General features: G+C 42.6%; 5 protein-coding genes across 9 annotated transcripts; 3 read left to right on the plus strand and 2 right to left on the minus strand.

Annotated features, from left to right (window-relative positions):
• Positions 1-425: 425 nt before the first annotated feature.
• On the minus strand, positions 426-2905 carry LOC117565181 (zinc finger protein 436). Of its 2 annotated transcripts, none has more exons than XM_034244179.2 (2): positions 844-2905; positions 426-728 (listed from the first exon to the last, which is right to left on the minus strand). In XM_034244179.2, exon 1 carries the CDS (start codon positions 2778-2780, stop codon positions 858-860), a length of 1923 nt encoding a protein of 640 aa, XP_034100070.1. In that variant the 5' UTR covers positions 2781-2905; the 3' UTR covers positions 426-728; positions 844-857. The 2 variants fall into 2 exon arrangements, with proteins under 2 accessions (XP_034100070.1, XP_034100069.1); XM_034244178.2 differs by having other exon boundaries at positions 427-739.
• A 945-nt stretch (positions 2906-3850) lies between these two features.
• Positions 3851-7732, plus strand: LOC117565256 (putative 1-acyl-sn-glycerol-3-phosphate acyltransferase acl-2). Of its 2 annotated transcripts, XM_034244273.2 has the most exons (3): positions 3851-4168; positions 6614-6811; positions 6874-7732. In XM_034244273.2, exons 2-3 carry the CDS (start codon positions 6636-6638, stop codon positions 7523-7525), a joined length of 828 nt encoding a protein of 275 aa, XP_034100164.1. In that variant the 5' UTR covers positions 3851-4168; positions 6614-6635; the 3' UTR covers positions 7526-7732. The 2 variants fall into 2 exon arrangements, with proteins under 2 accessions (XP_034100164.1, XP_034100166.1); XM_034244275.2 differs by lacking the exon at positions 3851-4168 and having other exon boundaries at positions 6555-6811.
• Positions 7733-8160: 428 nt separating this feature from the next.
• On the plus strand, positions 8161-9186 carry LOC117564588 (dolichol-phosphate mannosyltransferase subunit 1). Its single transcript, XM_034243433.2, has 3 exons — positions 8161-8373; positions 8446-8656; positions 8722-9186. Exons 1-3 carry the CDS (start codon positions 8270-8272, stop codon positions 9130-9132), a joined length of 726 nt encoding a protein of 241 aa, XP_034099324.1. The 5' UTR covers positions 8161-8269; the 3' UTR covers positions 9133-9186.
• Positions 9187-9325: 139 nt separating this feature from the next.
• LOC117564587 (uncharacterized) lies at positions 9326-16743 on the minus strand. Of its 2 annotated transcripts, none has more exons than XM_052003054.1 (10): positions 16470-16743; positions 14265-14405; positions 13987-14198; positions 12629-13925; positions 12336-12441; positions 11452-12275; positions 10683-11394; positions 10428-10618; positions 9896-10371; positions 9326-9695 (listed from the first exon to the last, which is right to left on the minus strand). In XM_052003054.1, the coding sequence occupies exons 2-10, from the start codon at positions 14333-14335 to the stop codon at positions 9478-9480; spliced, it is 4107 nt and encodes a 1368-aa protein (XP_051859014.1). In that variant the 5' UTR covers positions 14336-14405; positions 16470-16743; the 3' UTR covers positions 9326-9477. The 2 variants fall into 2 exon arrangements, with proteins under 2 accessions (XP_051859014.1, XP_034099323.1); XM_034243432.2 differs by having other exon boundaries at positions 16338-16743.
• A 722-nt stretch (positions 16744-17465) lies between these two features.
• LOC117563640 (protein lev-9) lies at positions 17466-25007 on the plus strand. 2 transcript variants are annotated; one of them, XM_034242049.2, is made up of 16 exons: positions 17466-17709; positions 18111-18437; positions 18497-18676; positions 18740-18931; positions 19000-19176; positions 19871-20053; positions 20110-20900; positions 20959-21169; positions 21232-22127; positions 22185-22292; positions 22357-22682; positions 22737-22879; positions 22937-23051; positions 23120-23238; positions 23549-23708; positions 23811-25007. In XM_034242049.2, exons 1-16 carry the CDS (start codon positions 17658-17660, stop codon positions 24760-24762), a joined length of 4932 nt encoding a protein of 1643 aa, XP_034097940.1. In that variant the 5' UTR covers positions 17466-17657; the 3' UTR covers positions 24763-25007. The 2 variants fall into 2 exon arrangements, with proteins under 2 accessions (XP_034097940.1, XP_034097941.1); XM_034242050.2 differs by lacking the exons at positions 19871-20053; positions 20110-20900; positions 20959-21169; ... (6 more) ...; positions 23549-23708; positions 23811-25007 and adding an exon at positions 19270-19661 and having other exon boundaries at positions 17472-17709.
• The last annotated feature ends 288 nt before the right edge of the window (positions 25008-25295 follow it).

Below are 25295 nucleotides of genomic sequence, written 5' to 3' on the forward strand. Positions count from 1 at the left end.
CTCGTCGCGCTTTGTTCGCAAACTGATCAGCGGAGGATGAACAAACAAATGCAGGGAGCCAACCGGTGTTGCCACAAAAGTTGCACACACACACAACACACACGTAATGCTGTGTTGTTGCTGTGGCAGCTGAGCTGGAACAGCTGCCTTTGCTGTTGCATCGATAATAATGCGATAGAACGCAAAGCGATTGAGTTGTTTGCTGGGGATCGGGAGGAATCTGAAAACTAGGGAACTCCCTCCACATAAATCACATGCTGCAAAATTAAGTAGTTCTATAACCCCAAAAAAATAACTTGTATTAGACGCAGGCAGATTGATCATGAATACACTGCAACTGCAACATACATGATACTTTTTGCAGTTAAAATAGTTGCATCAGTTCTTTAAAATCCTTATTATTTATAGATCAATTTTTTTGTTATGACAATGTTTTACAGCAATTCAAACATTAGTTGGCAAAATAGATTGTCTCACTTTTTTATATTAAACATACTTTTTGAATAGAAAAAGTAATTTTTAAGATACCTTGACAAATTCCAATTTTTTCCTTATCTAAATTATTTACAGGGTGTTCTTCTTAAAGACTTTAACCAAATGATAATAATAATGCTCCAAGCAAATGAGAATTGACTTCAATATAAAATAAATTTCCAAAATTTAGCATAATATCAGGAGCATGACACATCTATCCTTTCACATGGAAATATTAAAATAGGATTGGGATGCTGCAATTGACCTAAAATACATAATAATTACAAATTAAATAATGAAATACAATTGTATATCAAAATAGAAGCAATGCGTATTTAACAGCATCACAAATTATGCATTTATTCGTACATGGAATTAATCGTTCAAAGCTCGTTTCGCTCTTCGGGGCGTGTCTCGCTGTAGAATCCCAATTTCATCGTGGGTATCATGTTGCTATAGAAATTCAGCTCGGCTTGCGTGGGCTTCATGTTGACCATGGCCACTGGCTCCTGGCTGATAACAGGCGCCGCTTGCGCTACTGCTACTGATGGTGGCACAGCTATTCGGCTCTGCTCCGCAATGGCAGCTGCTGTTGCTGCCGCTTGCAACGCCTCCTGTGTGCTTTTGGCCACGCTGTGCTGTAACTCGTGCACCTTTAGATGCGTCTCCAGCTCCGTTTGATGCAGGAAAGTGATGCAACAGATGGAACACGTATAACTGGGACCATGTGCCTCCAGCTCATGACGTTGCAGCTGCTCGCGGCGATTGAATCCTTGACCACACAGCTTACAAGCGAACAGCGTGTCCATATGCAAAGCACGATGACGCTGCAGATCGCGTTCACGTTGGAAACCTTTGTCGCAGACATCGCAACGAAAACTGCGCGTTAACTTTGGTGTAGATCTCGATTTAGGCTGCAACTGTGGCTGCAATGGCTGTGGCTGCAGTTGCTGTGGCTGTTGCTGTCCCTGCAACTGTTGTTGATAAGCATAGGGCAGCTGCTGCTCAGTCTCCACATATGGATGCAATGGCATCTGCAGCTGCTCTGGTGCCATGCTCATCTGTAAGCGAGCATTCTGCTGCTGCTGTTCGGCATCCCGCTTCGTGTGCACCTGCTGATGCATCAGCAACTTATCCCGCCGCGTAAACGACGCCGCACAGCGTCCACACTGGAACGGTTTCACTTCCGAATGCGAGCGTGTGTGCTTCATTAGCTCCAACGGCGTTTGAAACGAGCGCGGACACTTCTGGCATACAAACGGCTTTACGCTGCTGTGAATGCGCAGATGCTTTGTCAGGTTGGTGTTGCGCGAGAAGCTCTTGGAGCACACGTTGCAGGAGAATGGACGTACACCTGTATGCACAATTGTGTGCTTTTTGAGGTCCGAGCGACGCACAAAGCCCTTGTTGCAATGGGCACACACATAAGGACGCTCAGCATCGTGCAGTTCCCGGATGTGCGCTATCAAACCGGGTCGCGTTGCCAGACGCAGTTGGCAGTAGTTGCAGCAATAAGGAACGGAGGGATCATGAGCACTCAGCTCATGTTGCTGACAGTCGGGTTGCAGTGTAAAGGCCAGATCACAGTATTGGCAGAGGAAGGCGCTCTTGGGATGCGCATTCGCCTGGGCCAAAGCATCGACTGTTTGATGCGCCTGCATTAGTGCCATTTGTGTTGCATCCATGCCGAGTGGCATCTCCACATCGGCATCTTCGTCTGCCTCATTTTGTGCTTCCTCCTCGTCGTCATCGTACCAATCCTCTTCCTCACCATCAGCGTCGCCATCGGAACCCAAGAATTCATCGTCGCTCGTCTCGCACAATTGATCGGGATCGACGTCCACGACGACACAACCTTCTTCGGCATCGGTTAGCTCAAAGACACCAGGATTGCCATTAAGCCCCGGTCTGTATTTAGGATCCAGTTTGACTACATTCCTCAGGTCTTCCAACAATTCTCTTTCACGCTGCTCCATGTCTTTACGCTGCTGATACAATTCCTTCAACATTTGTAAACAGTGTCGACAGATGAGTTCGGGTAGAAACTCGTGACGATCGTACTTAACGCCCCAAACACTTTCGCAAACATCAACAATCAAGTGTTTCTCGTTTTCATCGCTATTCTCTTCAGAATCTTGCCGGCCAAAATTTACAGTCACCTCATATATATTGGGCGACGCCGTGTCGATTGCCGACCGAGCGTGACACAGACGGCATTGTGGTGGTTCCGTTGTTGGCGATGTTGCAGATCTTTGGTCTAGCTTCTCGATTGTTACTGCAGCGTCGTCTGCAGTTAAATTAAGCATTTTTGCAATGTAATTGCACTTTGTGCAAAACACCGAGCGGCAAAACGCGGGAGGCAACGAAAAAAATGCGAGCGTAAAACAAATGTGTTCTCTAGAGATGGACAATACTCGATAGAACTAGCGATGTTTCGATGTTTGTCAGTAGGACCATAACTTGCATAACCAAATATACCAAACTGCTTTAAAATACCTACTATCATACCAGCTATTTAAATCTTTGCGCGCAATTAAAAAAAACTTCCAAATATGACTATTAAGCATTTTCAGATGCCAGTCAGCTATAACAGCGAATATATAGAACTTCATGTTATTAGTTTTATGTTTAATGTTATTAGTATCATGGACAGCAAGCACGAAACACTACCGCCAAATATGAATTTAGTTGCAATTGAATACAAAATAAAAGTAATTTTTTGGAATAACAAGTTTTTACATCTGTTGGTTCTTTAATTTTTATTAGGCATTTGCTTTTACCTAACCGTAAACCGTATTTGTATGTAAAACAAAATTGTCTTACTGATTCTTTACTGCATGTGTATTCCACCGAGCATAAATTTTCTCTTAAACTACTCCCCATCTCTCTTGTGCAGATTTGTTGGGGTTGTCAATTCCAAGCATAGTACTTCACTAGGTAGGGCTGGCGTCGCTTATCTCTGCTTGACGCGTAAATTGTGTACAACTGTGTGAGTGTGACTCAATGTTTATGTGACATAGAGATGACTGCGTGAAATTACGTCCTTAGTGTGAAATACTTGTTGATTCTATTCTCGACTATTTAAATACTAAATACAAAAGATTTAATTAGATATGGACATACATATATGAGATAAAAAATATATATATATATCAGTTCAGATCTCTCTATTTTATTCTATAATAAAGCTTTAAATTTGTAATTCACAGTAAATAAGAAATTTTCACGAGTTTCAATTTAGAACACGAAAGTGGGAAGCACATGCACACACCAATACTTGGAACAATTGCGCGCGCACACACACTACGACGGAAAAAACTTAGAGCATGCGAAAGCTCATTTAATTCACTAGAACCCTACTGGCATTTGTAAAAAGCGAGCGCTGGCGTTCACTTGTGTTGTTGGATGGTTTGTTAAACGGTCACCCGGTCAAATTAATAACCTCCTTAAATCATACAAAATTTAAACTGAATTGAACACTATCGTTAATATTCTATATCATTAAAGTGAAATGTGAAAAGCAATTAAGTTTAATCAATCGCGTGATTTGCATAGAAAATTTAATTTTAATCGGCACCGGTAAATAAATGCTTGTGACATTCGAAGAGCAACTGATCCGCGAAAAACGCAGCAGCAATTAACAGCAACGAAAATAACAAAAAAAAATACATTTACGTTTTGGTCCAGCAGTAGAGTAAGTGAAACAGGGAAAGTGTTTTTGTCAATTCCTCCTGTTGCCATACAAGTGACACACATACATACGTACATACATATGTATGGGTGTGCATATATGTATGTAGCGTATTCCCTTGTGCACATGCATACTTACTAAGTATCCTAGCAATACACTTGTTTCTTTTTTCCCCATGCGTGACCGCGCAATGAACCACCCTGTCCCCAATAATTGTCTTGTTTTTCCGCTCCCTCCCCATACTCTAACATCCCTGCCATCGTCTTCGCCACAGGTTTATGGTGTGCTCTGCTGACCTAGCTAGCTTTCACACACACGCACGCTCAAATACAATGCTGGATGTGTTTGTGTGTGTACAACGACATGTTGCGCCCTTCTCCTGTTTACTTCACATCATTTAAAAGTTCCCTTTTCAATCTCATTATTAATACATATTGCGTGTTTAAAAGTTTTACAAAATTGATATTACCTTCATCGTATAATTTCTTTTCCTACTACAAGTACATTGATTTCGTCAAATGCTCTTGAATAACCTCTTAATTAAGTCAGTCGCACAAATCTTACGCATGTCTGTAATAAAATACCACTTAAAAGTCATTCGATTATAAATTGAGCGATCATCATCATCATCTATCTGATGATTCAGGTCTCTCCCCTGTTATATAACAAGTGTCTTTTGCACATTTCTAGAATTGCATTCGTCTGTCTTTCTGTTTGTCTGTCGACTTTGAACTCGAAAGTGCTCGTCGTAAATTGATGGCTAATTGGCGTGGGCACTTTGCCACGCCCCTGCTAACGCCCCCACCAAAAGCCCAGTAAATTACGTGTGCTGTAGTTGTAATGCAATACATACACACAAACACTTTTTCGTATGTATGTTTTGTTTTGTATTTCAACATTTGTCAGAATCATGCCATAATCTTATCAATAGAATGAGCGAATGCTACGTGAATGAAATTTTACGCGATCGTCATAATAGATTAAGAACATCGGCGGGTGCGGTCATTATTGGACTGATATTCTAAACAAAAACAATAGCTTAGCCGAGTGTAAAACATAAGTTTATAGCATCCTATCATAACAATAATTTTAAGCCGCCATAATTCTTATCAGCATTATAGTGGAACGCGTGTGAGCCAATAAACTATGGAAAAAAGATTATTAATAGTATTAGGTAAAAGGATTTTAGGTGCAGAACATTTTTTTTAATATTTGAAGACGTTTAAGCTATTAAGATTTGTGCAATGAAGCATACAAAATTCCATTAATAAAATAAGAACGAACACCAAATGATTTCGGTCATAAACAGAAAGAAATTCCAATGAATATGAATTTTTAAAAGTCTTTAATATTTTAATTTTTATATTTTAATCATTTAAACTTTCTTTGCTGTTATGAAATTCCATACATCAGAACGCACCCTCATTTTTATTAGAAGTGGGTTTGTTCCGATTAGCTTTACTAATAGGCTTATACAAAGCTTACTTCGGCAAGTGGTGCACTTGAGATATACACATGTATTTGATAAAGCAGCACAACATAGTATATAGTACTATGATCCGTCCATTGAAATAACTTGAAGGTGAAATCCAATCTAAAGCAACAACAATTATTTTAGCATTGTTACTGTGGGGCTCTTCTAATACGTATAAAGCGGTAAAAATGTATCAGCGTTATACCAAAGTTCAACGCCTTAGAAAAATCGAAAATTTTGATAAGCCTTTTATATTATTTTTTGCAAGTATTACGAGTAATAATTGCCTTAGTTTCAGTGATACTCAGGTGCTACCTGAGTGATTGCTAAATGGGTTTCTCAGTGTTTCGTGTGCCGTACACAGTGTCGGACGTCAAACAATTTTAATTAAACTACAGCTAATAATAATAGTGCAGTTTGTGAGTTCCACTTTAGTGCGTTTAATTAACTAGCTAAAATAAATTTAAGTAGTAAGCTACTTTTGTCATAGGCTAGTAATAATGCCTTGACGCTTATGGAAAATTTGGCAAATTCCTTAATCTTAAATTGAGCTCTTAAATTAGCTTTTCTCCAATTTCCCATTGGGTACTCTGCATAGTAATAAAGCAACTTGATATGAGAGCTGTAAACATGCGTTGCCAGGCTAGTGATTCGTTATCTGGTCGTGGAAGTGTTTTTAAATCGATTAAGCTATCACCGATATCACTTTGCCTTCCAGTAATTCATCTGTTTACTTATCACAGCTGTCTGCAGTTGCAGGTTTCGTATGTAACAAAAACTATTCCAGGGACTTTAAGGTGTAAGGGAATTCAATTCATTATAATTACTAATTGCTCAAGTCAAATATTCCGTTCCATTGCTAAAATACAGGCCGTAGGATATTGTACATATTTATATTTGAACTTAGTTCACATTGATTTTCTTGGTTTCAATTTATAATGAATGTTTTAAATTCTTTATCTTTTTTATTGTAGCACTGCTTGATAACTGAGTAAGATGGCTTGCACTTGTGAGGTTATTGGATTGGCCTGTGTTGTGGCCTTGATCCTGAGCATATCAGCCAAGGCGCCATACCAGATGAGAATGTGCATTGTCCTGGTCGGAGCTGGTGCCATTGTCATGGTGTGTATTCCTTTCATGATTCTGCGTCCCAGGGATTATCGCAATGGACTGTGAGTACATCAAATTTACCATACTCAATTATCAGTTCTAATCTATTGATATTCCTTCACAGTATTCCTTCATGGTTCTTCCTACAACTGTGCAAATTAATGGGTATTTCCATGGAGGTGCGTGGAGTAGAGAACGTGAGAAGGGAGCACGGCAGCGTGGTGTTAATGAATCATCAGAGCGCTTTGGATTTATGTGTGCTCGCTTATCTGTGGCCCGTGATTGGCCGCTCAACTGTGGTGGCAAAGAAGGAGATTCTTTACATGCCTTTCTTTGGCGTTGGCGCCTGGCTTTGGGGCACCTTGTACATCAATCGTTCGCGCAAATCGGACTCGATTAACTCTCTGCAAAAGGAAGCGGTTGCGATAAAGGAGCGTAACTGCAAGATTCTCGTATTTCCCGAAGGCACACGCAACTCCAAGGATACACTGTTGCCCTTCAAGAAGGGTTCATTCCACATTGCGTTGCAGAGCAAGTGCACCATTCAACCAGTGGTCATCTCTAAATACTCTTTCTTCGATGAGGAGAAGAAAGCTTTTCGCCCTGGCCATGCGCTGATCAACATTCTGCCTGAAATCTCTACGGAAGGCTATGAAAAGGAGGACATGGATAAACTGATTGAGGTGTGCTATTCCACCATGCAGGAGGAATACACGCGATTGACGAAAGAGGCACAATCGTTGGCCTTGTCGAAGGCAGCGAAAAAGCAGTCGTAAACTTTGGATTAGTTTAAAATTGAGAACTCAGGTTACAAACGAAAAACACAAAGCACATTCACGGTATTTTTAATAAGAGCCAAACAATATTTTGTTACTGATAATATTGTGGAAATCAAAGCAGATATGTACATACTATATATAGTAAATATGAGCTAATTTAATAGTGTTAAGTTATGTGGATAACATTGATGTATTTTTGATTAATTTTTAATGTTATTATCTTTTTACATAAGTTATACTTACATATATTGTGTAAGTATATGTGTGTGCGGGTATATTTGAAATAATTTGTATGCCAAAGCCAAAAAACTAATAAAGCAACGAAACGGAACTGCGACTTTTATCATATAATGAATTGCCCTTGCCAGCTGTCACGGTGTCGATTTGAATGTCGACTGTTCTTATCGTCTGATACCGCCAACTTTTAGTTATCGATTGCTCCGAGCTAGTACACAAGTGGTTCCATTGAACATTAAAATTGGAACTACAAATTCTCTAGTAAGGTAAAATATTAAAAAACAGTTTTTTAATGTCTTTGTTTAAATTGAATTGCTCGCCTTTATAAAATTATACTTTAATTACTTTAATCTTTCAAATAATTTGCACACCGATGCTTGCTATAAAAAATCGTTGATTGCACTGAAGTTCATAAGCACCGATACATCACAAAAGCTATCGATGTTTTTCACCTCGTCTATCACTGGCTGTTTTGCTTAATTATTATTTGTTATTCTAAACAAAATGACAACCAATGGCCACAAATACAGCATTCTGCTGCCCACATATAATGAAAAGGACAACCTACCAATTATCATATGGCTTATAGTGAAATACATGAAGGCCAGGTGAGTAAAGTCATCCAATAAAATAGACACGTCCGCACAACAAAAAAATTAAGAACAATTGCCTTTTCGCAGCGGCTACGAATACGAAGTGATTGTGATTGACGATGGCAGTCCGGACGGCACCTTGGATGTGGCAAAGGATTTGCAAAAGATATACGGTGAGGACAAGATTGTGCTGCGACCACGTACCGCCAAGCTAGGTCTGGGCACCGCCTACATACACGGTATTAAGCATGCGACCGGCGACTTTATCATCATCATTGACGCCGACCTAAGTCATCATGTGAGTACAAAGCGATTGCATTGCACTGACTCAGCCTAATGACCTTTGCTACCTGTTGTTGACAGCCCAAATTCATACCCGAGTTCATTAAGCTGCAGGAGTCAGGCGACTATGACATTGTCTCGGGCACTCGTTATGCTGGCGATGGCGGCGTATTTGGATGGGATTTTAAACGCAAGCTGATTTCGCGTGGTGCCAACTTTCTATCCCAGGTTCTGCTACGTCCCAATGCCAGCGATTTGACGGGCTCATTTCGATTGTATAAGAAACCAGTGTTGGAGCAATGCATTGCCAGTTGTGTGTCCAAGGGCTATGTGTTCCAAATGGAGATGTTGGTGCGTGCCCGACAGCATAAGTTCACCATTGCCGAGGTGCCCATTACATTTGTGGATCGCATCTATGGCACTTCAAAGTTGGGCGGCACTGAGATCATTCAGTTTGCCAAGAATCTGCTGTATTTGTTTGCCACCACTTAAGATTTAGATAATTTAGACGATGTTAAATAAACTTTGATGATTTGGACTTTTGAATTGTTGTAATTTTTGTAATTTATAATTTTTGTTTTTTTTTTTTGGTTTTTCTTTAGCTTTTTGTACATCTGGTAAATTGTTTTCTTTGGTTTTTTTTGTTATAGAATTTTACATACAACTAATGAATTATGCATGAGAATTTCTTTAGCGATATTTTATATAATTCAGAATTATAATTTCATTTCATTTAGTTTTTTTGTTTGTTTTGTAATCTCTTTTTTTGTTTTGTTGTGGTATATCGTATGTGTTTAATTTGAATAATGATAGCTAATGTTAATTGATTCAATTTAATTACTCAAGTTGAAAGACTTTGTGCTGGTTATCGGGATTGCCGTACAATGTGCCGCAGTCATCCTCCAATGCATCCGCATTGCTGTCTCCGTAATTCTTCAAGGCCAACGTCAGCAGATCATTGCGATCCTTGAGAGCCAGCACCACATAGGCGCCATTCGGCAGTATCTCGGAGGTGGTGATCTGTGCCGGCGGTTTATAAACGGCCAACGATTTAGCTGTGAAGAAATAAGAAATATTTAACCATCTCTCTTTGGATTCACCTAAAACTTAATCTTTAATAAAAGAGGTGTCCTACACACCATAAAATTGATGGAATGGGAGATGCTGTCTTTCTGCTTGTTACACTTTTTTTAATACTCTTCTATCACAAGATCTATTTACACAGACTATCTGGAAACCTCTTCCCTTCGCTCACCTGTGCTGAGCTCCCACATGCGTATGGCGCTGTCGCGTCCCTCCTTGTCGAACGACAGCAACACCTTGCCCAGTGGATCCAGTTTAAGGAAGGTTACAGGTGCATTATGTCCAACCAATGTACATTTGCAATTGCCTGTTACCAGATCCCAAATCAAGATTTTGGCATCTTCGAGACCAGCTATAACACATGCATTCAATTGAGAGATGGCCAAGGCAACCGTATTGCAGCTGGGCTTCCATTTCTTGAATAAAGTGCCGCTCTGCAGATCGTAGACAACTATGAAATTGGGTGTCGTTGGCTCATTAAGCTCCTTGGCTACCACACAGACATAAGACCCCTCGTGTGTGATAGCCGACAACGAAGTGACAAAGTCATGATGTGGTATGCGCAGATCGTAGAGCAACTTGCGCTGTGATAGATGCCAGACGAGCAACGGGAAAGGCTTCTGTGTCTCATCTCCACAAACGAGGATGCTAATGAGTAAAACATATATAAAACAAGTTGAATAAATTAAGCTGTTCATGTTTACCGTCCGTCGCCGGAGACTAGCAGCGAATTGAGGAAACGATCTTCGCCTGCTTTAAAGGTGGTCACACAATCGCCCGACTCCAGATTCATGAGATTCACGTACATGCGATTGCGCGAGAGGCAGACTAAGTGATGCTGATCATGCTGGCCAAAGTACGGCATCTTCTGGTTCATGACGCCTTTAAGTGTTACCTATAATAGATGAGTTGATAATATAATATAAGAAACAGTTAACAAGTTAATTTCTTTAACTCACCTTAAACTTGCCCTCGTCAAGATTAATGACGCGTATCTCGCGACGACAGAGCACAGCGGCCTCGTAGTTGCCCACAGGACACATTGCCGTCGGTTGCTGTATGTTTTGCAGTTGACGAATGCGACAACAGTTCTTCACATCCCAAATGCAAATCTCGGCACGCTCCGTTGACATTGAAGCCACATAGCAACCAGGCTGCGGCAGATTCGTCAAAACATCATATCCTTTTACTGGAGCAGCAGTTTCCCCATCCTCTGCGGTTGTTTCCTCATTGGGATCGGCATCTATGTCGGCATTGAGTATCTCGAGAAAGGCAAACTCCAGCTCATTGGTGTACTCCCACCACGAGCGTATCTTCTCGTCATCCTTTAGCTCTGAGGACTCTTTGAAGCGTGTCTTTAGATAGTATTTCATCAGCGTATAGAATTGCTGGCCATCGTAGCTCAACTCATGCAGATAGCGCACAAGGAACTCCTTGAGGAAATTGATATGCACATAGCCCACACAATTGGGGCCCGCTAACCACTCGGCATGGAGCAGATCGTGCATGAGATGAGCTGGTCCCGTGGCATGCACCTTGTTGGCAATCCACTGCAGATCCGTAAAGTAGAAGCAGTTGAACAGTATGTCGATTTTGTGCGGCGCCGGCTTGTCCTCGATCACCGCACAGAAGTGATGATAAGGCAGTTTTAAGTACTTCTGATAGTTGTAGCTGCAGAAAGAGAAGAGTTTAATATAGACTCTCGATATTTATAGATGCGTTGCTTACGTGGTGGCTGAGCCGGCGGCTGCTCCTTTGAACTCGCTGTCCTGGCGATCGAAATAGTCGCGCAGCGCTTCATGTACCAGCCATTGTTTCTGCGCATATCTCGCCAGGATGGCGCGTCCAAAGCTACGGTCCGCTATGCGAATGTTCTTCAGACTTAAGAGCATTGGTCCCATCAGCCAGCAGAACTTGGACCAGATCTTAAAGGCGACCTGCGCCTCCAGTTGTGTGATCTTCTGAAATACCCCCAAGCAATCGCTCTCCCTTATGCCCCACGGCGACAAGCGCACTATCAGCAGCAGCAGCTCCACCTGATCAGCCGTAAACTTGCTCTCGAGCACTTGCAATATCTTGCTGCTGATGTCACCGATTTCGCTAATCGGCTGCGCCACATGTCCCAGCCAGGCGAGCCACCACAATGACTTGGCATGATATGGCGTCTTGCCGTGGAGCGACTTCCAATCGTCGGGCAACTTTAGTGCACCATTTGCTGCATAGAAATCGCCGCCACCCGAGCTGAGTATGTCGTTCCACTGGCGCTCGGTGAACTGACGCAGTCGCAGGAAGCAGCGTTGTTGGATGCCCAGCTGCGCCAGCGCCGCGAGCATATCGAAGGATGAGTCCGTGTCATCAGTAGCAGCGCTAGCATCCTCATCCTCGTCCTCGCTGACGGTCAGTATCAGTTTGCCATGAGTGCCCAACTGCAGCGGCAACCAGTCGAGCACTGCATCGCGCTGCAGCTCATCCACGCCATCGATGATGAGCACAAAGAAGCGCTGTTGACGTCCCAGTATCTCACGAATGACACCGGCATAAGCAGCAAGTGCCTAAGAAAAAAATAGTTGTGATATAATTGATGATTTAAAGGAAAAAAAACTGGTTCTTACATGTGGCACTTGGCATTGTTGTCCGGTCTCTAGCACCGACATCTGATTGGCAATAGACCCCAGCAGTGAGGTGAGATCCGAGGAGCGAGCGCTCAGGTTGGCATACCTAAGAAGAAAGTACAAAATTAATTAATGGGTGAGCAAGTGCCTAAAAGCAGCAGTATGTCTTATAAAAATATCATCCTTCTAGCTCTTATATCATGAACAATGTGTTATAAGTTCATTGGGTCTGTCAGTCCGTTAGTCAGTTAGTTACTTCTCAAGAAATAATCCCAAATAAAATAGGCACTCACCTGAGTACAAGCTGCGCTTCTGGCTTCCAGCGATGCACGTTCTCCATGATCTTGGACACTAGCACACTCTTGCCGCTGCCACGAGCTCCGGACACTACCAAAGGCTGTGCGGTAGCATCGCGTATGTAACGTTTCACATCGTTCATAATGTCAAAATTGGCCGAGTTTTGTGCGAGTAGCTTGGAGTAGTGTCCAATGAGCTGGAGCTCCTCGAGCAGCACACGATCCACGCCCAGCGTGTTGTGGGCAATGCTCTTCTGATGATGCTCCTCAAAGATGCCCGCCAACGATTTGTCCAATAAACTCTCAATCACCGCCGATAGCTCATCGTCCAGTATATTCATAGTCGGCAGCAGCCGAATGAGATTCTTTTCGCACAACTGATTCTTAAGCTCTGCATAGATGCGGGTGATGCGACGCAACACCTCTAGCTCCAGTTGGCTGGCATTGTCGGGTGCACGGGAATATTGAGCACCCGTCTGTATCCAAATGCAACGCTTAGCGAGCTCCTGGCTCATCAGCACTGTGTTGTTAATCTCCTGCTCCACCACTGTGGTCAGATACGAGTCCTTCACATCGTCGGAGAACAGACGCAACAGTACCGCAAGTAGTTCATTCAATTCCCCATTCACCTGACTCGAATACGGATCGATTTGTTGGGTGTACAGACGATGACACATCGGCTGATACGAATTGTCAATGGTATACCATTTCTCCAGCAGCAATTTCTCAGCGTCACTTGCCGCACTGAGCACCGAGGTAAAGTCCTGACTCTCGATGGTCAGCGGCAGCATTGGGGTGCCCAGTGTGGAGCCCAAAAAGAGAATGGGTATAATGTAGGCACCAGCCACATGGCGTGTAATCTCACACAGACAATTGGCTGCCTCCTCGTGTCCTCCCTGAGCTTCCAGTGGTGTTTGCGTCCAGCGCTTTACCTCCTGCAGCCGAGAGAAATCTTTTTTGGGATTGCCATTGCCTTGATCGTGATGTGTGCTCCCCGTTCCCGCCGCTGTCTCCTTGGAGCATGTGTCGCTGTCATGGACATCGGCAATGATGAAATCGAATCCCTTGTTTTGGCACTTGCTTTTGAAATGTTTGTACAGACTGTAGATGACACGCTTGTGCTTCTTGTACTCGGTGCTGTTGTCCGCCAATATATAGATCACAATCTTCTTGTCCCGTTCGATCTTGCGACCCCCGGGCGGCGGTTTGCCCTGCAGCATGCTCAGATTGCCCATCCCAGGACTGGCCGTAGCCACATCACTGGGCGCCTGTGCTGCCTGTGGTGTGCTAGCATCTGCAAGTGAGTTAAGGAAGAACATTAGCAGATGTTGAATTTATTTTTGAAACTTACTTACCCTTTTCTGTGGCATTGGGCTTTGGCTGTGTGGACTGCTGTTGTGGCTGTTGTTGCTGCTTTTGGGCATTGCCATTGGTATCTTGTGACTGCGTCGTCTCCGGCAACGCCTCCACATCTGCCAATGGAGCTCGCTTTTCGCTCGTCTCTTGCGTTTCGTTGCCCAGCAGCGCATCCTTCTTGTCCGCACTGCTCTCTTGATACGGTGGGGAGCTGTCATGCGATATAAGAAAGGAAGCATTAGTTTAAAGTTTATCATTAAAATCAATTGGTACTTACTCATCTGACTTTTCCGAGGAGCTATCCTTGTCCTTTTTCTTCTTCTGGCCCGAACTGCAGACGTTACCCATATTTAAAAATTCTCCTCTTCAGCCTCTTACTTATTTCAACTCTGGGTTTAACTTAAAATTGACTAATGTCCTGTAATGTAATAGAATGATGGAGAAAATTAGTTAATTAACTGCTATAAAAATACATATATATGTATATATTTTTGTAAAAACTATGTTTATATATTTTATTTCATTAAAATTTTGAAAACCTTTATTTTTTAAATTTAGGATTTAATGATAATAATAGAAACTTAAGAGCTTTGAACTAAGTAAACTTTCAGCAGCTTTTACAATGCAATTCGAGTATTTGGTAAAGCTTTATTTGAAGCTGCTCCAATAAGTAGACTACAAATGTATGGTATAATCTTGAGGGACATACATTTCTCGTATATCCTTAGGTTCAATTTATACAATCTTTATTTACTTTATATTTATTATGTGCTGCTGACATAATTAATTTTCTGTTTATTATTTCTGATTTGTTTAAGTTGCCCAGTTAGGTAACAGTGCACCTATCTTTGTTATCATTTCGTTATTATTTTCATAAAAAAAAAAATAATAATAATCTCGAGAGTGAAGCAATATTGTAAAGTACTTACCATATAATCATATAGATTAAGGACAACTTAGAATCATAACAAATAGCAATGACTTTCTGTACTATAAAATATTTCAGAATTTAAGCGCATATTGGATAATTATTGCAAGTTCTGAATAAACCCCCCAACATATCGTAAACTGGCCACACTGGAGCAGCAACAATTTTGGGTTTACAGCGTATCTCGGGGGACACATTAATGTGTATGTTCGCCTGAGGTCCTCAAGTGCCCCTATATCGATTAACTCTGCTGTGTTAGCATTTGAAAATGCCTAGGCTTGAATTTTATGCCAGGTACACATAAAACACTAGACGGGGACAGGGGCGGTAGAAGGGGGCACTGAACTCGGCAAATAAAATACACACTGTAGCTCTTACACGAGTTAATATATAATTTTATAGATAGATTTGATAAAGATTACAACACTACTTAAGCATATTAAAGCTGTCATGAGATATAAATATTTAAACTATTTGAACATTTTTGCGTCCTTCCACTTTTCACAACAGGTCAATGACAAAAACAACAAGAAACGCAAAAAGCGGGGAGCAAAAAAGAGTGCATTAAATACGTCCTGCGACAGATAGAACGCAAAAGGGAGAGCGAACAAAATGACGCAGAGCGAGCGCCAGCGCAAAGAGAGAGCGTGTTTAAAACAATTTAAGAGAGCGTAAAAGCTCTCTGAACGCATGCTCTCTGTGCAAGTTCTATAGAGATTTTGTGCGTTTGAATTGGCATTGGCGTTAATCAAGTGGCCGCCTGCCTGCCTGCCTAGTTGGGTGGGTGGTTTGGGGTAGTAGGGTGGGTAAGTTTGCCTGGTGGATTGGTGTATTGGTGGGTTCGTTGGTCTGGTCTGGTCTTGGTCTGGATTTTTGTGTACACGCTTGAAAATTGTTGACGCGCAAACGGCTGGAGCACCCGCCCGCAACCCCCTCTTTTATCCACACAACACACAGAACTTATGCGCTTCCTATCGTTTTTTCTTCTTTTTCTTAAATTAAATAGTATATTTATTGGATATCAAAATATGTTCAATCGCGCTACATTTTGTTGTTGGTTGTTGCTTCAGTTTGTGCTATAAATAAACACGTTTTATATATAAATTTTCAATTTTTTTATCTGGCCTTTCTTTGGGTTCGACATTTTGTCGCGCATTTGTCGCATACAACATTGAGTTGTTGTTGTCTTATTTCAAATTTCTCAATAGCAATTAATATGTCACAGCATTCCTTTAATCATCATAATCATGTTCGTTTTCGATTTGAATTTTATTTTAAATAATCTTTTTTTATTTTGCGCATATGCCACTTACACTGAGTTGTGTGTGTATATGTGTTTGAACAAGTGTGTGTCTGTGTGTGTATGCATCGCTTAGTTGGTTATTTGATTTATTTAAATACACACATTTCTCTGGCACTTACTTTTCTTTACGCGCTTTTCGCCTCACGCCTCCCTCTCGTTGCACGCCTTCTCCGCCTCGCTCTGCCCCACACCCCGCACTAATAATAATAATTCTAATAAACCATTTCCACCCACACTGCACTTGCACTTGCCGTTTTTTGTTTTTGTTTCGCTATTTTTGCTGTTGCTTTTCTTTTTTCACTTCTTTTTTTTTGATTACTCAAAGCGCTTTCAATTAATTGCTTAATCAAAACGTTCGCTTCACATTTGCACTAAGACATTTTCGACGCACATACACATAAAAAAATAGCAACTGTTTTTCTGCTCTTTCTTTTTTTTAGCCTGTGTTTTTTTCTTTAATTTTTCAGTTGTGCGCGGTTTTGGGTTAGTTTTTCCCGTTTTTTGTGCGTTTCGCTCCGTGCCGTGCGTCGTTCTGCCTGCTGAGCGTTGGAAAATTTCTCGACGCCAACAAACGACGAAAGCTTCAACGGCCAAAGAGCTTTCACACTCTCCCAGAAGTTCTCACCGTTCTCGTAGGTGAGCGAGCAAGCGAGGGCTGCATTGCTTAAGGAAAAACGTAGTAGGCAACAGAATGCAAAAACAAAAAAATGTAGAAACACTTTCGACAGTTATATGAGTCTTCTTCATATTGCGTAGAAATTTGTGAAAGCTTTTACTGATTGACAGCGACACCCAATAGTAGGCTGCATTATTTGCTCATTACTACCAGGCAGCTGATATGATTTAAAATTTAGTTAAGAATAAATACTTAATATTTGAAACATATTAATTCCTTATAATGCAATAATTATGCAATTCCATTAATAAATAGGAATGCCAATTGGAGAATTCAAATTACATGCAACTAGTCAGATTGGATTTTAAGAATTTAATTATAGTTTAAAAGGCTTAGGATATAAAGTTGATTAATATACTTTTTATAAGATTTTTATAATTTATAAAACATCTGTGTTTACTGTTAACTTTTAAAATATCTTAGCTCGGACACAAACCAATAGCTGATGAACCCCTCAACGGATTTATCCTGCATCTCTCAGCGGGCACTATTGAGACAATTGGATGCTGTTGCTCTCGCCAAAGTGTCAGAGAAGACAGAGAGAGCGAAAGGAGCTAAAGAATTTCAGCAGCTGGGCTGCATTTCGTGTTGTTTCGCCAAAGTGTGCAGTTTGCAATTGGCAAAAATTTGCTGCAAATTGATTAAAATTAATCAATATATTTGCTAAAAAAATGGAGAAGTTGTAAGCGAGCACAAATCAAAAGATTAATCTCCAAACGGAAAAAAATAATTACCGACAATTGGAAAAAACAAAATTAAAAAAATGAATCGCCTGCTGTTGCAGTGTCTGGTGACGATGATACTCGTCTACACAGGTAAAGGATTACGCTGAAAATAAAATCCGGAAGTTATCACATCAAAGACTAATAGTCAAACAAATTGCGAAATTCCGTTAAAAAGTTGTAAAATAAGTTGAAATGAAATGGATGAAATGCTGTTAACTGAAAAATGTATATGCTGTTGGTTATATAAGCGAATAAGCATTGCGCAGGTCCCAAATCCGAACCCAGACCAACTGACTGACAGCCTGAATGAGATGTGCCAAGACGGGGACGTCAACAGAAAATGGGTCAATGTTTTTGTGGGAAAACTCAGCTTACCCCTATTTCTGTTGTGTGTGTGACGAAGACGGGAATCAAAACAAACAGCGCAAATCCAGGGGGGTGACTAGCATCACTCTAAACGTCATATCCCATCTCCTCTCATTTATTTGCAGTCATCTCTGTACCCACCAGCAGTAGCATCACAACTACATCGAGCATCGCTGCTGCGGCTGGACAACAAACCACTACGGAGATACCGCAACAGGATGACGATGATGACGATTGGGATGAGGGCGACGACTCGCTGGAATCCGATGATGATGGACGTGTTTACAAAAATCCTCGCAACTCCCCGTCCACTGAATGTCCGCGCGATGAGGAGCAGGCTACTTTGCTTGGACAGAAGTGCTTGCGCAAATGCTCCTCGGATGAGGATTGCAAGAGCAAGAAAAAGAAATGCCTCTGCGATGGTGTCTGCGGAAATTCCTGTATCAAGCCAGGTCAGTTACGAGTACACCTAATGCTTCTTTGTAATAGTTTATTTTATTTTCGAATATAGACCGCGAGTGTCCGGAGCTGGCGCAGCCAAGCTTGGGTCAGGTTACAGTTGGAGGACGACACTTTGGCGCACGCGCTTCCTACGCTTGTCCACATGGCTATCATGTGGTTGGACTGCAGAGTCGCCTCTGTCAGGCCGATGGCAACTGGGCAGGCGCTGAGCCAGCCTGCAAACAGAATAGTAAGTAGGCAACTACTAAGTCCTGAAGAATTTCTGAATGTTTTTTTCTCCTTCACTTCTCAGTTTACTGCCTGAAGCCGCCACAGATTGAACACGCTCGTAACTCTGCGCTACCCGAGCAGGAGACTTTTGATTTGGACTCGACGGTGCAGTATCATTGCCACACAGGATATGTGACCAATGGATTCCCACGAGCCAAGTGCTTGGCCATCGATAATCAAGCCAGCTGGTACGGACCGGACATTCAATGCGAACGTAAGTGAATTATCTCAAACATTTTCTCAAAAAATCTCTCTAATACTGGAAAAAACCTTCGATTGCAGCTCGTTCCTGTGGCCAACCTCCAGATCCTGCCTATGGCTGGCATGCCGGCGAATGTTACACTTACGGTTGCAAGATCACCTATAATTGTGGCACCGGCTACGAGCTGGTGGGCAAACATGAGCGCTACTGTCAATCGGACGGCTCTTGGACGCCTAAAGAGCTCCCCACTTGTGTCTGTGAGTATTATGATGACAACAAATATTGAACCATTTTTTTAATTTATGTTAACTTATTATTATTTCACAATTCCTTTCCCGCACATCGAAAAGCGGATAGCGCAAATGTAACCACAACCCCAGCGTCACTTCCAATTTGAATTCAAATCCGTTGATAAAAAGACACTTAAATTCATCTTGAACTAAACTGAAAGTCAGCTCGAAATGTGTGCGGTTGATTGACCTCGAAAACTTTTCAATAATCCCTTGTTAATAGCGTCGTTCTACTTTCAATAATAGAGTTTAACCTAACATAACCAGGAAAAATAATAAAGCAAAAACGAAAAGTATTAAAAAATATTCCCAAAAGCAAACACTATCACAATGTTTACAACTAAAATGTTACAAATTTAATTGCAAAAGTTGTTGTTGTTGGCCTATAAATGTTAATTGAATCAATAAAAGTTACCACAAATCTTAAGAAAACTTACTAAACCAAAAACCTACAGTTGTTTTATTTCTTGGCAATGATTCGTGACTTAGCTCTCTGAATGGTCTACCAAGATTAAGATTTGTGGTAACATTTAGCCATCCTTCCCAGGGGCTCTACAGAAATGTCCCGTTAATCCTGGAAACTTGGTTAAACCTTGTAGAACTTAATCACTCAATCGGCACAAACCTATTCTAATTCATGTCTGCATCCATCCTCTTTCAGTGGTTACTTCTGTGGTCTGTCCCACGCCAGAAAATCCAAAGAATGGCAAGGCTACCTACACCACCTTGGCCTACAATTCCGTGGTCAGCTATGAGTGTCGTTATGGTTATACTCTAGTCGGTGAAAGCTCCAGTCGCTGCGGTGCTAGTGCTAAATGGAGCGGCACAGTTCCTAGCTGCAAGGGTAAGCAAGCTATTCTAATCGCGATGACGATAGAGCTTATCAAATACATCCCACAGAGATTAACTGTGGACATCCTGGCGTGCTTTATAATGGCTGGATTGAGAATATTGAGGCAGGCACTGGATTGGGAGCCAGCATTATCTTCCGTTGCCAGCCAGAGATGTTGATCAATGGCTTGGGATCGAGCGTCTGTCAGATAGATGGACGTTGGCGCAACGCTTTACCCGAATGTTTGGCACCTTGTGTGGTGCCCACCATATCGCAGGGATTCGTCATACCCATTGAGATAACCACAGATGAGAATGGCACCACGATTATCACACAGACAACGACAACAACACAATCTCCGACACAAATCATAGGTGGAGTGGAGAAGGTAAAGCATGGTACGGCGCTGGAAGTCAAATGTGATGAGAACTACGAATTTCCTGTCTCTCTGCTAAGTCCACCGACTTGCAACAATGGCACTTGGAGCATTATTCCACGATGTGTGCCTGCACGTTGCAAGAATATGCCTCGTCCTCCCAAGCATGGCATGGTTATGGCACCAAAAACAGAGCACGGCATGAAAGCGCGTTTCAAGTGCAAGGATGGATTCAAATTGGTCAGTCCCGAGGGCAAGGATGTAACTGATCCGCATGATTATGTACTAACGTGTTCCTTTGGCAACTGGACGGGAGAAACACCGAAGTGTGATGAGGTATTTTGCTCTTTTCCTGGCTACATTCCCAATGGCAAAGTGTTGCTGGTGGGCAACATGGGTCTCTACGATTACCGGCCATATGTGAAGAAGATTGTCAACAATAAGCAGATCATGTACGACTGCGACAAGGGCTACGTGTTGGAGGTAAGTCATTCAAGAAGTTCCTACTAAGGATATTGATCCTGTCTGTCCTATTTTTTAGGTTGGCCCCCCCGGTGCTACTTGCGTGGGTGGCAAGTGGCGACCTTTGGATCTACCGCAGTGTCTGCTTGGTCAGCATCCACGTTTGCGATGGAATCGTCGACGACGTCGTTCTCTGGAGTTGCGACAGCTGCGATCCGTTTTTTTGCTTCGCCGTCAGCGTGAGCTGCAGCGACAACTTCTGGAGCATCAAATTCATCAGTTGCCTGAAAGTAAAACCAAATGCCGAGGGATTTCAAGTGCAAACTTTTTTAATTTTTTACTATGTTTGCAGGCACAGCTGTCGAGACAAGGGGGCAACGCTTTAAGCGTGGCACCCAAGCCCTCAATCCCTCGGACATAGATCTGGCCTACTCCAAATACTATCAGAAGATCAAGGAACGCTATCAGCGCTATGTTCGCAAGATTCTCGGTCGCAATCGTCCCTACACATCGACAACAAGCTCTCAGGATGGTCGCTGGTACAATCACTACAATAGTCCGGAGCTGGTAATGACACGCCAAGGAAATCACAATTGGCGCAATGCCGAGGACTATCCCGAGTCTTCTGCACCATTGCCGAGCATCCATCACAATCGTCTGCAAGTGGAGCACAACTCGAATGTGGCACCAGCTTCTACAGTTTCGCGCAAACTAGATCTCATCGAGCAATTGAAATCGCAGATTGCAGATCGCAGACGTCGACGCAAGCGCAGCACCAGCATTAGTTCCTCTCCACCGCCTGCGGCAACATTACCCGATGGCGATCTAGACACCAGTGATGGTGGAGAAACCAGTCGCACTGCGGGTGGCAAGCGGTTACGTGGTCCTTGTGAGGATCTCGACTGGGATTCGTTTGCCAACATCACCACAGTCCGACCAGGTAAAGCGCCGGGTAGAAATTCAGTGGGCATTATGTTGCAGTTGGAGTGCAATGCGGGCTTTAAGCTAAACATCAAGGGCGAGAATGCAACGGCGCGTTGCATTCGCGGTATCTGGAAACCCGATACGCCCAAGTGCATGTCTGCACCTTGTTTGGTGCCGGCGGTGGAACATGGCAAATACTACAAGGTGGAGCCGCATACTAAGCAGCTGAGCGACAAACCCTCGCTGACACCGCTCTCCACTTACGAGGAGATTCAATCCAATGAGTTTATCACGCTTGAGTGTCAGGATGGCTTCAATATTCAGGTTTGTTGAGCACTCAAGGGTTGGATAAAATTAACTGAGGCTTCATCTCTCGTTTAGGGCTCTGCTCAATTGCGTTGCGCCCATGGCTCCTGGTCGGTGAATGCCTTCTCTGAGTGCACTTCGGTACCCTGCACCCTGCCCAATATACCAGGAGTCATCTATGAGGCAAGTTATCCGCTTAGTAAATCCTGTCCTGCAGCATCCTAGCCTAACCTAAGCTCCTCCCTAGGGCGGTTATCGCGCCGGCCTAACCATCGGTCATGGCAGCACAGTCAGCGTTCGCTGTGAGCTCTCCACCAATGCCAATCCCATTGAGATGTCCTGTCACAAGGGCGTTCTCACTCCCCCCAGCATACCCTGCGAGTCTGGACTACGCAAATCGCGTGAGGAACTGGAGCATGCCACGCCCACGCCTACGACACACAGTAAAATCGAACACAACGAGCTGGACGATCACAATCATCACAACAACCATCACGACAACAATACGGATGAGCATTCCGACGAAAAGATGTGTGGACATCCCAGTCTAACAGATAACGCCATGGTATACAAGTAAGTAACAAGAGGTATAGATAGGACTCGTATTGAATCTGTTAACTTTTGCAGGAATGCCGATGTTGAGAACGATGGTTTCTTTGAGAGCGGTACCGAGATCTTCTTCAACTGCATACCTAATGCAGCCGGAGATCGTCAAACATGGCGTATAATTTGCGACAATGGCCAATGGGTAGGACGCTCTTACAACTGCGGTAAGTATTTTAAATCTTATTACATTAATTTATCTTCTAATTTTAATCCTGTTACAGAAAATGGCACATGCTCGTTCAAGAACAATGAACCGAATGTGGTGAGTTTTTACAACGATCTGGAGATACGCGAGGACATTGTGGATTTTCCGCCTGGCGCCACGATCATATCTAGGTTTGCTCATCCCTGAGAATTCAATAACAAAGTCATTAACTCCGCTTCCTACTCTCTTATACTTGTAGGTGTGTGGACATTGGCAAGTTCTCGATGACTGGCAGCCATGAGCGAACCTGCATTCACTCAGAGTGGACAAACACAAAGCCTGTATGCTCGGGCTTAAATCAGGAGAATGACTATGCGAGTATGTATTGAAGCTGAAAATAAAATCGTTGGTTTTTTTTAATACCGCAATGGTTTTTAAGCTTTAATGTTATTTTAAAGCATCTATTGATTAATTCGAAACTAAATAAGTGAAAAAAACAATTTACAATTGCTGGATCGTAAAAATTCGAGGCTGAGCGATTTTATTTATTGCTTTCTTAGACATTTTATGTAAAATATATCAGCTGAAAATTAATTTGTATACTATAATATATTATATTACTATTATTATAACAGATATCTTGTACAATCGCATTAATAGCACCCCGTCATGAAACTTACTTTTGCAGTGGAGAAGGCACCCACCATCCTTTTCCGCCACAAGAACGGACCGATAGCGCAGAGCAACGATGGCAAACTGATTGTTTATCCCGGGACAACAGTGCACATGGAATGCCTGTGGATGCGACGCTTTGGCAATCCAAAATGGAATGTCAGTCACACTTTCAAGTGGGTAGCATGAAGATCTGTTTGTTTATTTATTTTGTGAGTCGCATTCTAATTGTAATATTTCAACATCCTTTTCGCTATTTGTTTTACGGGGCATGCCAGGAACTACACCGAAGGTTGGGTAACCGAAGCAGATGAGGGACGTGACTCAACACTAGAGTATCGTCTAAGTGTGTTCGATGCCCAAGCGGAGGACTCCGGGATATATTCATGCATGACACCGGCACGACATGAGCATGCTGTTGAGGTGGTGGTGAAGGCAATCAATTGCCCGGAGATACCAATAAGACGGGGCTTGATCGTGAACACAAACGATACGAAGCTGAGCACCCGTGTGCTGTTGTCCTGTTCGAATGGCAACTCGTTGTTTGGCGCATCGGAGCTGTTTTGCTTGCCAAGTGGCAATTGGAGCGCCCTGTTGCCGGTTTGCGAGAGCGTGGAGTGTGGCGATATACCGCTGATGCCGAACAATGTGAGCTCACCGCGCGTCTCTGTGCTATCGCGAGAGGTGGGCGGTCGAGCGGCATTCTCCTGTTCATCGGGTTACGGATTGCGCGGCCCCACCGAGGCCATCTGTTTGCCGACAGGCGAATGGGCGACACCGTTTCCCACCTGTGTGGAAGTGCAATGCGATAATCCCGGTGCACCGCAAAACGGTTACGCCCAAGGGTCGGCACCATATCGTGCCGGCGATGTGGTTCAATTCAATTGCAACCCGGAATATATGATGCAAGGTCAGCCAATAATTGCCTGTCAGGATAACGGACGCTGGTCCGGCGGTCTGCCCAAATGTGTGCAGGCCTGTTCGTATCCCGGCACCGCAATCAGCGGTCGCATGTCCTCTGTTAAATTCTACTACGCCATTGGTGAGAGTATCACGTTCACCTGCGATGCTGGCTTAGAGTTGCGCGGTTCCAAAGTGCTTAAGTGCATGAAGAACGGTAAATGGTCCAGTGCCATACCTACTTGTGTGGCCAACGATGCCCCACCTGGCGGCATTGGTGTTGGCGGCACAGCCATTGGCAACAATAAGCATCTGGCAACCATGGGTTAAAAATGAAATCTTTTGTGGAAAGTTGAGTAACAAAAATCAAAGTGATACTAATACATATACAACAAAATGTACTAACTAAATGCACACATTCGAAAAACAGACGCACACACACTCGAGTATTCTCCAAATACTGGATATTCGCGCAATTCTAACAATAATTGTAATTGTATTACGTCGTCATTTTAATATTAATAAATGTTCAATTAAAAATACGCTTCACTATACAATTCACTCGCAAGTTGGCGCCAAAACTACCGATCTTCTCTGTTGCTGTTAACTAACAGATAAAATGAACTGCTGTTAACAGTATCGTTTGAGTCTAACAGTAGAGCCAATACATCATTTGTAATTATTACAACTGTACAAAATATTACAAAACTCACAAAAAATATAAAAATACATATATTATTTTTAAGCTTTAACTGATTAACTGATGATTTTATTAAGTACAACAAATTTTTTTACATTTTACCTGTATGGACATTTTAAATGCATGTTTAACAGCACACCGCTGCACAGGTTCGCTCACAACA

The sequence above is a fragment of the Drosophila albomicans genome, chromosome 2L (assembly GCF_009650485.2).
Source record: "Drosophila albomicans strain 15112-1751.03 chromosome 2L, ASM965048v2, whole genome shotgun sequence".
NCBI classification, from domain to species: domain Eukaryota; kingdom Metazoa; phylum Arthropoda; class Insecta; order Diptera; family Drosophilidae; genus Drosophila; species Drosophila albomicans.

Bases quoted from the DNA above. Each gene is read 5' to 3' on its own strand.
- LOC117564588 (XM_034243433.2), top strand. From the start codon at position 8,270: ATGACAACCAATGGCCACAAATACAGCATTCTGCTGCCCACATATAAT. The intron at 8,374-8,445 runs GTGAGTAAAGTC...GCCTTTTCGCAG, and splicing joins GTGAAATACATGAAGGCCAG to CGGCTACGAATACGAAGTGA. The intron at 8,657-8,721 runs GTGAGTACAAAG...TGTTGTTGACAG, and splicing joins ACGCCGACCTAAGTCATCAT to CCCAAATTCATACCCGAGTT.
- LOC117563640 (XM_034242049.2), top strand. From the start codon at position 17,658: ATGAATCGCCTGCTGTTGCAGTGTCTGGTGACGATGATACTCGTCTAC. The intron at 18,438-18,496 runs GTCAGTTACGAG...TTTCGAATATAG, and splicing joins AAATTCCTGTATCAAGCCAG to ACCGCGAGTGTCCGGAGCTG. The intron at 23,239-23,548 runs GTATGTATTGAA...TTACTTTTGCAG, and splicing joins TCAGGAGAATGACTATGCGA to TGGAGAAGGCACCCACCATC.
- LOC117565181 (XM_034244179.2), bottom strand. From the start codon at position 2,780: ATGCTTAATTTAACTGCAGACGACGCTGCAGTAACAATCGAGAAGCTA.
- LOC117564587 (XM_052003054.1), bottom strand. From the start codon at position 14,335: ATGGGTAACGTCTGCAGTTCGGGCCAGAAGAAGAAAAAGGACAAGGAT. The intron at 12,442-12,628 runs GTGAGTGCCTAT...CTTTCTTCTTAG, and splicing joins GAAGCGCAGCTTGTACTCAG to GTATGCCAACCTGAGCGCTC. The intron at 10,372-10,427 runs GTAAACATGAAC...TTTACTCATTAG, and splicing joins CTAGTCTCCGGCGACGGACG to CATCCTCGTTTGTGGAGATG.
- LOC117565256 (XM_034244273.2), top strand. From the start codon at position 6,636: ATGGCTTGCACTTGTGAGGTTATTGGATTGGCCTGTGTTGTGGCCTTG. The intron at 6,812-6,873 runs GTGAGTACATCA...ATTCCTTCACAG, and splicing joins AGGGATTATCGCAATGGACT to TATTCCTTCATGGTTCTTCC.